Genomic DNA, 13,009 nt, shown 5'->3' with positions numbered 1-13,009 from the left:
AAAAACTTTAAAAAATACCCTTTACTTTGCAAATGTTTTAAAAATACCCTTGAGTTTTTAAAATTTTCATTAATACCCTTAACTTTTTTTTAAAAAACTTTGAAAACACTTTTAAACTATTTTAAAAAATTAAAAAATATTCATGAACTTTCAAAAATAATATTAAAAATTTTGAAAATAATCTATGAAATGTCCATAGATGATATTTGTTCGAAGAATTCTTTTGAATTTTTTTATAAAGATAAAAGGATGTTAATTTTATTTTTAAAATTCGAACAATATCTTTTAAATTTTAATTTCTTTTAGTCGAAGGTATTATTAATAAAACTTTTTAAACTTCAAACAGAAACGGTGAATATTTTTATTAATTTAGTCTTTAAAAAAACTGTCCCTACAATGAAAACAATTGAAATGGAATATGAGCAGACAGAGCAGCATTCTGAAGTCTGCTTCAAAAGCAACATATATAAATCAATATAACCTTCAAATTTTCAGCTTCAAACCACTTGAAAATTGCTGCAGAATTTTGAGCAAACCATTTTCTGTTCTTACATCACTTGTTTACATATCTTAACCACAAAAAGTGACTATGAAACTATATATCACAATCAGTAATAATCATAAACATCACCCACCCACCAATGAAGGCCATGATGGAAGCTTTAAGCAGCCTATCACATTTGAATTGAATTGAATTTAGGCATACCCTGTCATCCCAACCGTTGAACTTGAACGCTTTGCTTTGTGCGATGCTTGAGAAGATGTTGCCTTGGTGAAGTACATGTAGTAATACACATTAAGAATCATGGTTGCAACCACAAACACTGCCCCAGCAATGAACACTCCTTTCCTTAATGTTTCACATGCTAAGTTTTGAGCATATATCATTCCTCGATACTTTGTATGGTATGCATTTTTCGCTGCACCCGCAATTAGACACGCTTCCGCTACTATAAATGTTGCCCTGAAGATTTGTAAGATGTTCAAAAAGATTTTAGTCTTAAGCACAAACAAGCCTGTAGTTGAGGTGTGGCTCATCGCCTAAACAAAATGGTGCAAAAAAAGGGCCTATTGGAAATAGAAGTTCATATAAATCTATGATCAGCAAAAGCTTATAGGTAGCATAAAATATGAGCTTCGTAACTTGGGTCAGCTACATTTATTTAACCTATGCTATAAACAGATCCGTAGAAAAGAAAACCCACATGTCAAGGCGTAATCCGAGTTTAACAGCCATGGAAACTTTTAAATACATCAATTATCTTCGTCCTCGAATTTCAAATGGCAGAGAGGAAGAAAGGGTAGCACATTTCTTGTAGTACCTTAAACAATATCAATGCCACACACACAGGATTGTGGTACTTGTTCATGTGTCTATACACAGCATGACTCAAGACTAGAAGAACCACAAAGATAAACTCTATTCACATGAAGTGAAGTCAAGTTTCCTTAAAGTTCAACTTAAGTTGCATTTTATGCCACATTGAAATAAAGTCAAACTTAACTTAAGCAACAATGGATTCAAACTATTTTAAGCAGGACATCATTTATTAGGATGGTTACAAATTCTTAGGTGGATGATTGAAATCTACTGTTTTTGGATCTATAGTGTTTTATTGGTGTATTTTCAGTTTTAATACTTTTTATTTACTTTTGAGATGCATTTACATGATGGTTAATTATGGTCATAAACTTTGAAGGTTAAACAATTGAAACGTCTCGTGGAAGGCCAAGAGTTTCATGATTGTATTTGTAAAAGAGGCTAGAAAAAAGTAGTAATTTGTGCATCTTTTTAGCCTAGAGCTATGTCTATTTGCAATCTATGTAGTTTATGGTGCATGTGACTTGATTAATTTTACTTATGGAGTGATTGGAAATCTCAAATAAGTTTTCTTACCTTATGATATTTGATCAACTAGGTAATCTAGATTTTACTTTTCCTTGAGCTGATTCCTTATCGTTCTGGAGTTCTTGGATATTTTAAACCTAAAAGTTTTATTTTTCAATAAGGTTGGTAGATCGAATTTCCAAGAGTTCCATATCATTTGGAATTAAACCATCTTGATTTGAAGCTTTAGTATATGTGATCTAGGGATTTGAATATCGACAAGGGTTCTTACATCCAATTGGCTAGAGTTTTCATAGGGTTACAGGACCAAAAACCTAGCAACATGTAAAAAAAATATTGATAACTGAATGCAAACTTGCTAAGAATAACATGTATCGTGGTAAAAATAGGAGGTAAGAGCATAACAGAGTATTTGTTCCACAAATAACAGCACATTATTGTTCATTCTTCTGGAAAAAACAAAAGGAAGAAGAAGAAATTCTCACCATGAGGATAAAAAGTAAATAATAGCCCATGCCCGATTTCCTCCCGGGGTTAAAGGTCTCCCAAAACACATGCACTTTGTGACACCCATCAGCAATGATTCACCAGAGAGAAGAAATAAGAAACCTCCTACACCATAACCAGTTGCCACATCCGAGTCGTACACACAGTAGGTCGCGTTCCTTTCCTTGTCTTCAAACAGAGTCCCCTGTTGAAGTATACATAACCCTCATCATAATGCATATTCAATTTACTTCACCAGGGAGTACAACCAAGTGGTAAATTTGTGCTGTTTCCAATTTTCATGCCTTAACTTTACACATCTTTCAGAATTATCAAAAATGCAAAGCTAAATGGTCCTGACTGTTATAAAGACGTGATGATACTTATGAACTAATTTATAGATCCAAATAACAACTAATTTATAGATCAAATAATGAATCATATCTCTCCATTGAAAACAAGAATCAAAATGCAGTAAACATTGAAGAAGAAGAAGAAGAAGAAGAAGAATCAATAAACATTTCAGCACAAATCTCCATTCAAGAACAATCCAAGAACAACATCAAATCACAAAGATGCAAAAACTTTCCAGCTCAGAAAAACCCACATTCATAAAAGCACAAATAATTCAAACAGTAAAAGCAAAATTTCAAAAAGGGGGGTTGGCTCATACCACACTTCTTCGTCTCTCGGCAGCAATGGAGAACCCAAAAGCTACTAAACACAAAACCACCACAAGAAGATGAACCAGAGTCGACCCTTTGCCTTCCATTTCTCTCACAAATCGCAACCAGGGAGAACTGAGAGAGGCTCCCAAGAGCTTAAGACTGCGAGTGAGAAAAGTGTGGGCAATCCTTTGTACATAGTGGGCGGCAGGGTGTGAAAAAAGCCGTGAAAGTTGTCAGGAAAAGGACCGATTTGTTAGATCCCACGCGGAGTTTTAGCACGTGAATTGCACGCGGAATTTTATACATATGAGAGAAAGCGTGCTGCTCACGTGGCTGGGAGCTTTAAACAGTGGTTTTGTTAGCCTACGGGAGAACCCATTACAAACTTTGTAGATCACGACGCCGTGGAGTGAGAAAGATAATTTATTTTATTTTCATCGCCTTTTTTTATATTCTTGTTAACTTTCGGACATCCGTCGGATTAAAGTGGGACTTTGGTCGGAACTTTTTGACTTCGTAATCTGTAAAGTAGTTGACAAGTTTATCAGATTTTCAGATTTGCCACTCAAGTATTTTTGTATCCAATAATTCGGCCCATGGGCTTGGCCTATGAATCAATCCTTTTACGCGTTATGTGATTATTTTGTATATTAAATTGTGAATTGTTGAGGTTGAAGATAGGCTCTAAATTAATTCAACATTGTGGGATTTTTCTTTATTATTATTATTATTATTATTTTGTAGGCATGAAAACTTAAGACAATTATCTATGTGCGGGACCGAAAAGGGAGATGGAAGCTCCACAAATACTATACCAACTGTTATCAGCCTACAGGCTACCTTTATTTTTCTCCAGAATTATCGTGGTGGTTTTCTAGGTCTCTAGGACGTCAAGGTGGTTTAAATTTTATCTCTCATTTCAAGGACGCTTGGGGTTAGTCATCAGGCCAAACCAATCTCTAAGTGCACACAGATCTAAACCTCTGATCGCTCACAATCCTATGGTGCAAGGTCTGTTGGAAACTTATTGACCTGAGTCAACATATAAATCCACTAGTTGTCGGGCTCTAATCTTAGTTTACATTTTCTATGCATGCTTTATTAAAGATATATTCTTATCAATCACCTAAGTACGTAATCCTCAATTCAAACTTCACCTTAGTTATATTTGGGAACCAAGGAGGTCTATTGGATCCCTAGGATGGTAGGGCGGCTTAACGCAGACTTCCAACTCTAGACTGCTCTATTCTGACTCCTCGAGTCTTTCTTAGTCTGGAAGCATTAGAGTCTAGATCCTTTGACTATCACTCACGATTCTAAGGTGCTCAATCTACGAGAGACCTCTAGTTAAGCTAACTCTAATGTATTAGCTCTATGGAGATAAACATGCTCTACATGGAGAACACACAGTCATATACCTAGAGCTAACACATACTGTATCATGCACGCATACAAGCAAATAAGCTCAAAGGGGACATAACATCCATCAATCACCAAGAGCACAGATCACAATAGTTCATCCTCTGTTCTAACACAATCAAAAGCATATAAAACATCATTTATCACAAATCTCATCATAGTGGCATTCTTGTAATGTCTTACATCATACATACCACACTCATCCTTAAAGCTCAACTAGTATTCTAGTCATGCATATTTTCTTTCTAGCCTCACGTAATACATAAGACAACATGGTTCTCGAAAATCTCAACTTGGGGGCATAACAGTAATTTTACCATAACATACATACAGTATATACTCATCCAAAAACGAAGTATTACTCCTCAGAATCTGTGTGGTTACTTGCTTAGATGATATGTATCTTCCTAAGTTAGCTTTACCGCATGTTAGGAGCTCCAAATTCTGAAAATTTATGTGGTAGGTCCTAATTCAAGTAAAATTAAGGTTAGGGCACTCACGCGTGTTGAACACACCAGCCACGCGCACTAGGGGGTTCTTACGAGCGAGGAGTTCGCATAGTTGTAGGTTGCAAGCGAGTCGATTGTAGTTAGGTTGGGTTGCGCTTTGGGTTTGGGCCTTTGGATTTCAGGTCATGTGTGGTCCCTTGGATCGGGTTTGGGTCGACCCAGTCTGGGTTCATTACGCGTGTCGACCCTCAGCGTTGGACGCATTCCTCCACCGATTTCCTGCCACATGTCGCTCGTGGGCTTCGCTATGTTTCTCTATTCATTGAGTGATACGTGGTGGCCTCTTTCTCTTTCCGGCGTATTTTGATTTCCATAAACGTTAGATTTGCGTTTTAAAACTATTTTCTTCGAATTTTTGTAATTTAACACACAAAATTCGGATTAATTTCGTTTCTTCACCAAAGTTGTAGAGTCTTAAAACACCTTCTTAGACATATTTTTCTTGAATTTTTTACTCAACCTCACGATGAAATAAGGATGTTGAAAGTAAGCAAAAAATTCATGCTTACCGTTCTTGACCGAACTTTCTAATCTCCGATTAGCTTATAATTTCTTAACATTTTTCATAACTTCTCGTAGAAAACTCAAATGAAGACGATTCCTTCATGAAAGTTGTAGACCTTCAATCCTACTACACATTTATATTTTTCTCATAATTTTTAGTCAATCACAGCAATAAATAATCTGAGTCCAAAATCTATCCAAAATGGTTAATTTTACAAACTTGCATATTCTTGACGTTCATCAGAACACTGCCATTCAGTTAGAATCAACTTTGACTTGAAACTGGTGTGAAATCCTTCTACTATCATGTTAAAAATTCAAAAGTTAACTCCAAAAACTCCTTTCGAGTTTGAAAGAACAAACAATGGGGAATGAGACAACACGGCAACCGATCACATCACATGAACAAGCAAAAACACATGTTTCCAAGTGACCCAATCTTTCTCAAATGGCTGAATGGAATCACAATCATCAATAACCTTCATTTCCTTGTCCTGCAAATACGGTTTGAAGAAAGACCAACTAGTGCGAATCAAGAGGATCAAAGTGAACACGGTGATACCCTTCACAGATAAGACTCAAAGCGTTCATGCCTCGTTTACAAACCTAATTAACAATATCTCCATAAATTGACTAAAGACAATATCTCCAAAAAACGGGTCATATATTTTGTAGAAGAAGTAAGAAATGAAAGCATAAGTGTAGAAGAGAAATGAAAATTTAAGATATGAATGCTTGTGTTTCATACTCAATTTGCAGCTTCATTTGTACATGTTTTCTCATTCACAAGCTGCTATGAATAATCTCTCTCTCAGCCTTTTATTCTCTCTCTTAATCAACCCTCAACTCATCTAAATAGACACAAACCTAACAACGCCCTCTTTTCCTTCACATAATATTTACTTTCATTTCCTTTCCACGTTATATACAATAATGGTGTTTTTCTCAAAAACCTTCCTTTTTCTAAATTTCAATTTTTTAATTTGTAGAAAAAAATGTTTTCTTTCTTCTTCATCCACATCACTGGATCGGCTCCCCTCAAATCGGTTAGGTTTTTATTAAGCCAGGGCAGGGATGCTGCGGTTTCGCCTCTCCCTGTCCAGACGGCAATCGAACCCCTCGATTCTCACCGCTGGGATGTTTCCGAAGTTTGGTCGAACCCAGCCGCCATTCCGATCGGTTGATGGTGGCGGCGAATACGGAGGAGGAGCCACCTCCGGCGAGAAGACGGGGAGCATCTTTGGCTTCTCGTTCCCAAATCTAGCGTCTTGGATTAATGGGTTAGCTACTCTGCTGGGCGGCGTCCCACATAAATACGGCGGCGACGAGGCTAATTGTGTACTACTACTGTTAAAATTCTCCAAATCACAACCTCCCTGTTAACCGCACACAAGAACAAATTAATTAATAATCCTCTTGTTGGATCAATTTGAGTTTTAATAGCTTTGCACAATTATGTACCTTAAAGAAGAGAAGATCCAAAGCATCATTAGCAGCTACGGAATCAAAACGATGTCTAAATGGGTTGTCGTTGACGGTGGTGTTAATGAGTCCGAGACGGCGAGGCTTTGGGCAAACCAGTCGTTCACGGCGGTCGGTGTCTGCAGCTCTCATCATCTCTTCACGCACTGAAAACACGTTCCGTTGAATCGCCACCTGGTTCATCTTCTTCCTTTTTGATTCTTTTTTCTCTCTGTTAGTACGGACAAGAGTATAGCCTTATTAGATATAAGAGAAAAACAAGATCTGGTCAAACAAATCAAAATCAAGCAGCTCAAGTTCACATCTTGAACACAAACAAGAAAAGAAAAGAAAAAAAAAAAAAAAAAACCCAATTCACAGAAACAAAAATTAAAATCAAGAACACAAAAAAACGAATCGCCCAATAGATCTAGCACAAAAATCAGATTTTTTTTTTTTCTTTTTTTTGAACTGAATCATGCAAGAGGTTAAGAAAGTGGGAAGTAATTGGTGTTGTACAGAGATCTGAAAATTGCAAGTTTGAGATGGAAGTTAAAAGCAATAAGAAACAGAGTGAAAGAAAAAAAAGCCAGAAGAGAAACAATACCTGAAGGGAAAGGGAGTGTAAGCAGAGATGAATTTTCCCGAGAAAATGTTGAGCGGAAAGAGAAAAGGGGGAGGAAGAAAGGGGAAGGAGACGAGGAGCGTGTTATAAGATGGGGCAAGTCGACATGAGAATCAGATTTCTTAATTATTAAATTAAATTAAAAGGAGCAGAGAGAGAAAAGGGTAATACATTATTGGGCAACAGCAAAGCACAGCTAGAGAGAGAAACAGAGATAGAGAAGGAGACAGGGAGATTTCCTCTGTCTTCACCCCTTTTTTTTTTTTATTTATTTATTTAAGGAAAATATTATTAAATTTGAATGCCTATTTTTAAAAAGATTAATGCTACAATTTAGATATGATTAGAGATTTTAATTTAAGTGGAAAAGGCCTATCGATCCAAAGTATATATAATTCATAATATAAGTTATACGATAGAAAATAAATTAGAATTTAATTCAATTGCAATTATATAAATCAATAAACTAATTTGTAGGGATTTAAATTAATTGATATGATAAAATAAAATGGTATGTTGCTTGAATTCATTTTATAATATTTTAAGGAAATTTGAAATATTAATTCAGGTAAGAAAAAATAGAAAAATAAAAGATGAAAACTTTAGGAAAAAGAAAAAGAAAAAGATAATGTGGTTCCACCTCTGTTGTTGTTTTTATTTATTATAATAATTTTATAAAGAAATTGGTGTGATCCATTTGAATGTGAAGCTTGTGGATGTGGCCGTGTTTTTTTTTTTTTTTTTTTTTTTTTTTTTTTTTTTTTTAATTTTCTATCATCACGTGGATAGACATTTTCTTTTTAATAAAAAATTATTATTTTTAGAATAATAAAAAGGCCCGCTATGGTTATTGTTATATATATTAAATGCATCCCATTCCATTAATTATGCAATTGGATTATAAAACATGCAAGTTGACGATATGTCGACCACGACTTGTGAAGTAACAATTATTAAAATAAAATATAATTGTAATTCAAAACATGGGGGCGGGGCCCACTTCCTCCTTCGATCTAATCTGATGTTCGTGTCCATTCAAATCTCTTTTTGGATTCCCTTCCATCGTCTCTCCTTTTTTTATTGACTTTTCTGAGATACCGCTCTCAATTGGATTTCTTTGTTCTAAATTTTTATTTTATTTTTAATTTCCATTTTTAATGTTGACTTTTTTTTTTTTTTTTAAGAAGAGAAAAAGAATTGTTATCCTAATTGAAACTTAAAAGGAATAAGAATGAAAAAAAAGGTTGGGTAGGAAGCGAAGAATAGTTTGTTGACGTGATTGATATGGATATTGGAATGGAGATTGTGTTCATACTTTGAGTGTGATGGGCAATATGTTTACAAAGTTTTATGTTCATTAATTTAATTTGTCGTTTTACATCCACTATGTATTTTTATTAGATTATTAAGATTTAAATACTTTTAAATAAATCTTTCATCTAACTTAAATGTTTCAAAGTTTAGACTAGATTGTGATAAGATCTTATATCAATATGATGTCTCTCTCTAAACATCTTTGTGTAAGATTCATTAACGACTCTTCCGTAGGAACCACCACAAGATCCAAAAGTATAAGAGAGTGACCTTGTGTGCTAGCTAATTATTGAGTCTACTTGTGTGATCCCTCATCCCCTCTGAAGACGAGTATACAACACAAAGGTCCTATTCAAAAGACTCATGGTCATTTCCACATGGTAATGATCCCTAGTTGCATCAACGAACTATCCTATTTGGTCGAGGTCAAGCTCGACAACTCCTGCATTCCTATCGCTTGATAGTGGTTCTAATGGTCCAACCTAGGTGACTGATAACGCTAATGGTGTATTAGAGGAGATAGAAGTACAAAGACTCTAGTAATACCATTCACACGGCTAAGTCTGGTAAGCTTTCTTAGTCATTTCTGGGTCCCATAGAGGTTAACTAGGTTTTTAGGCATATAGGCAGTTTAAATCTTAGACACTATCTTTAGACTAACTCTTTGGAGTTAATCTGATTTTTGAAGCACTAGGGTTTAGATCTCCGATCATTGCTCATGATCTTCAATACTCGGTCTACTAGAGACGTTTTGACCTAGGTCATCGTAAAATCGTCCAAACTTTTGCACCATATTCTTAATTCAATATGTTTATACATGCTCAAGTAAGAAGATAACTCAATTAATCATTTGGAGTACAAATCTCATTCTCAATACAGATTATCTACTACAGTAGAAACATCGCATACAACATAAAATTCAAAAATCTTATTCTAGAAGCATTTTAGACCTTCGTAGACATCATGCATAACATACTTAACATTTTAACTCAATCCAATGTCCTAAACATAATTGTTCAGTATAATGTTGGTAACGATACTTTAAAGTTTCATGCGTAATTGTTTTTTTTTTTTTTTTTTTTTTGAGTTTATAACCAATAAGTAGAAGGAAATTAAGTATTAAGTAACATGATAATGAATCTTATATGCTTGGTCTACCAATGAAAAACCAAATTTCTGGCCATCTGGATCGTACATTAGCAATTAATTAGTATGGTACTTTAGTTTGGTTCTTAATCTAGTGGCCTAGAATACTACGAAATCTTGTGGCACCTCTCAAGGAAGCGCAGCACCGACAGCTGATTGTGCAACGCGTAATGGCTGTTACAGTAGGTTAAGAGGAATGCCTTGCATTGAATGTGGCTTACCCTTTGTAGGTATTAGCAATTCAAGATTGCACTTCACTACTCCACGTGTGTGGCATATGGCTGACTATTATTTTTCAAACTAAGAAAGATTTTAAATATGAGGGTCAACTAACTTGTATTACTACAGCTTATCAGCGCATATTGCGATCTGTGAATCCAAATTTTAAAATCACCTCTCCCAACTCATACATTCAACATGTAAATTTTTCTTGTAATGGAGAAAACAAAAGTATACACCATTAAACAAATTCCTCTATTGTAATAAGATTCCAGCTAAATCACACTAATCACCAACCCCTCAATGAACCGTGAAATCGAGGCAACCATGGTAGAAAGGATTTGGAAAATATACTCCCCACCAACTCCTAAAAATAAGAAAAAGAAAAAGAATACTAATGAATTAAGCTATATAAAATATATTTCCTAACTAATCATAATTATACAACCAAATATATTCCACAAATATCTTTATATATTAAATCAAATTTCTTAATACTCCTCCAAGTTGGAGAGTGCATGTCAATCACACCGAACTCGTCAGAAAATCAAATTTTTTGTCTTCCCAAAACTTTAGTGAAAACATTTGCAATTACATTTTATTCGAAACATAATTGATGATTCCAATTTATAACTTTTTCGAAAGTATATGACACTCTATTTTTAATGTGCTTCGTACATTTGTGAAAAATTGAATTGGTTGCTATACACAATGTTGCTTGATTATCACAATACAACCATGTTAGTTCAAACTGCAGAACTTTCAAGTGGGGAAGAATGTATCTCAACCAAGTTAACCCTAAACAAGTGTAATAGCACAAAATAAAAAAATAAAAAAAATAAACAAATAAGTAAACAAACAAATAAAAAAAAAAAAAAAAGAGAAAGATGACTTCCTTTAACAAAAAAAAAAAAAAAACTCTCACATTTCTCTCCACTAACTTCTCATCTCTCCTCCAATTATCTCTCCTCAACCTACCACGTAAAATATCAGAGATCTTGTTAAAAGAAAGAAAATGAAAAAAAAAAAATTATATTTGAGAAAAACAAAAATGGCCTTAACTGTGGATGTAGATTTAACTGAAGATAGATCTAACCAGATTTACTACGGAGAGAAAAAGGAAAATAGGCCTCTATCAGGAGGGAAAGGAGAAAATTTTATCCATAAGTTACATCTTCCTTTTTCTTTTATTCTCTTTCAATTAAAAAAAAAAGAAAAAAAAGATTGAAAATGGCTTCAGTCACTTGCAGGTAAATTGCATAGTTATTCTTAGGAAAGAAAAAAAAAAATACTGTAAACAAAATTAAATAACAATAATGTAAATTGCATAGCCATTTTTCCTAAAGAAAAATTAGAATGGATTGAAATGTCTTTTATTAATTGGATAGTCATTTTTAGGAAAGAGAAGAAAACTCCCATCCATTAAAAATGGCTTAGGTTAATTGGATAGTCATTGGTAAGAAAGAAAAAAATACAGAGAAATAAAGTGGCACAGTAGGGAGAGAAAGAAAATGGAAAATGTGAGAAATTATTATTATTTGTACCTAGAGAATATAATATTATAACAAACAATAGTTGAATGGAATGATTCAACCGGCATAAAATAATATTGACATATTTTAATTTAAGTTTTACCATCCAACAAAATTTAGAAACAATGAAAACGTGGAATTCAATTTTTACCGGAGACTGTCTTAGAGTCGTACTTCACATTATTAGTTGAATTATTAATTAATTCACATTATTAGTTGAATTATTAATTAAAATGTGAAATACTAACGAAAGGTGATGAACGGTGCGATATGAAGCGAATCCTGGCAACCTTTGGAGCAGCTCTCGAGGAACGGGAGCTTACGTTAATTAAATTAGGGAATACTTCGGCTAAGGTCAACCAAGTAAGTGGTCTTACTATAGGATAGACTAAAAATTGTATGAATTATGATGATGTATGAACAGTGTCATACGATGTCGTTTTATAGTATGTGATGATGTATGAGTTATGACGATATATGAGGTGTATCGTATGATGCCGTATATTAGGATATAATGATGTACGAGTGTATGATGATGTATGAGTTATGATGCTTGATGATGTGCGTAGTATATATATATTTCGATGAATGACGTACTTGATATGCTTGATGCATTTTATGACAATATGATGAGTATGATGATTGCGTGACGTTTATCTTAATATGATGATGTTTTCCATATTGAGCATGTTATATGATGATGAGTGCCATATTGCATCATGTTGTTAGATCGACATAGAACACACCCCGAAGAGCATGAAAATGATATTAATATAAATATCCATGAGTATGTGTTACCTAGAGTAACAAAGAGATAAGACTAGAGGGTTGTGTCGGAAGAGACATTATGATGGATTTAGAGGGACCTCATGCATATTGTATGTTCATAAGCATAGGGTTGCTTCCCCTAAAGATGATGAGTGCGGACGCGCACAATATGATGATGAGTGCGAAAACACACAGTATGATGATGAGTTCGAATGCACACAACATGATGATGAGTGCGAATACGCACCGCATGATGATGAGTGCGAATATGCACCATGTGATGATGAGGGTGTTCATGAGGCGCATGACACTATGGAGTTCCGCTGATCTCCGAACGTTGCTACAGATTAGCTTGACCAGAGGGTCTAGAGGGTGTGCAAACGCTTTGGGGATTCACACTCGCACGTATGAGTCGGGTATAGGGAAGTAATACACATCCAATTTGTCCGAGACTAGAGGCCACCCCTATGATGTTAGAGATAGGTCCCTAAATCATGATTGCATGTGTT

The 13,009-nt window shown here is 34.6% G+C and overlaps 2 protein-coding genes across 2 annotated transcripts; both read right to left on the bottom strand.

Moving 5' to 3' along the window:
- Positions 1 to 467: 467 nt before the first annotated feature.
- On the bottom strand, positions 468 to 3,193 carry LOC111799749 (uncharacterized). Its single transcript, XM_023683212.2, has 3 exons — positions 3,009 to 3,193; positions 2,335 to 2,540; positions 468 to 964 (listed from the first exon to the last, which is right to left on the bottom strand). Exons 1-3 carry the CDS (start codon positions 3,105 to 3,107, stop codon positions 697 to 699), a joined length of 573 nt encoding a protein of 190 aa, XP_023538980.1. The 5' UTR covers positions 3,108 to 3,193; the 3' UTR covers positions 468 to 696.
- A 2,961-nt stretch (positions 3,194 to 6,154) lies between these two features.
- On the bottom strand, positions 6,155 to 7,663 carry LOC111799757 (uncharacterized). The gene is made up of 3 exons (XM_023683225.2): positions 7,504 to 7,663; positions 6,897 to 7,128; positions 6,155 to 6,811 (listed from the first exon to the last, which is right to left on the bottom strand). Exons 2-3 carry the CDS (start codon positions 7,098 to 7,100, stop codon positions 6,494 to 6,496), a joined length of 522 nt encoding a protein of 173 aa, XP_023538993.2. The 5' UTR covers positions 7,101 to 7,128; positions 7,504 to 7,663; the 3' UTR covers positions 6,155 to 6,493.
- Positions 7,664 to 13,009: the final 5,346 nt, after the last annotated feature.

Source organism: Cucurbita pepo, chromosome 1, assembly GCF_057944985.1.
Source record: "Cucurbita pepo subsp. pepo isolate OVF chromosome 1, ASM5794498v1, whole genome shotgun sequence".
Taxonomy (NCBI): Eukaryota; Viridiplantae; Streptophyta; class Magnoliopsida; order Cucurbitales; family Cucurbitaceae; genus Cucurbita; species Cucurbita pepo.
Note: the sequence above shows the minus strand (reverse complement) of the source record. Positions and strands in the feature narration are given on the sequence as shown.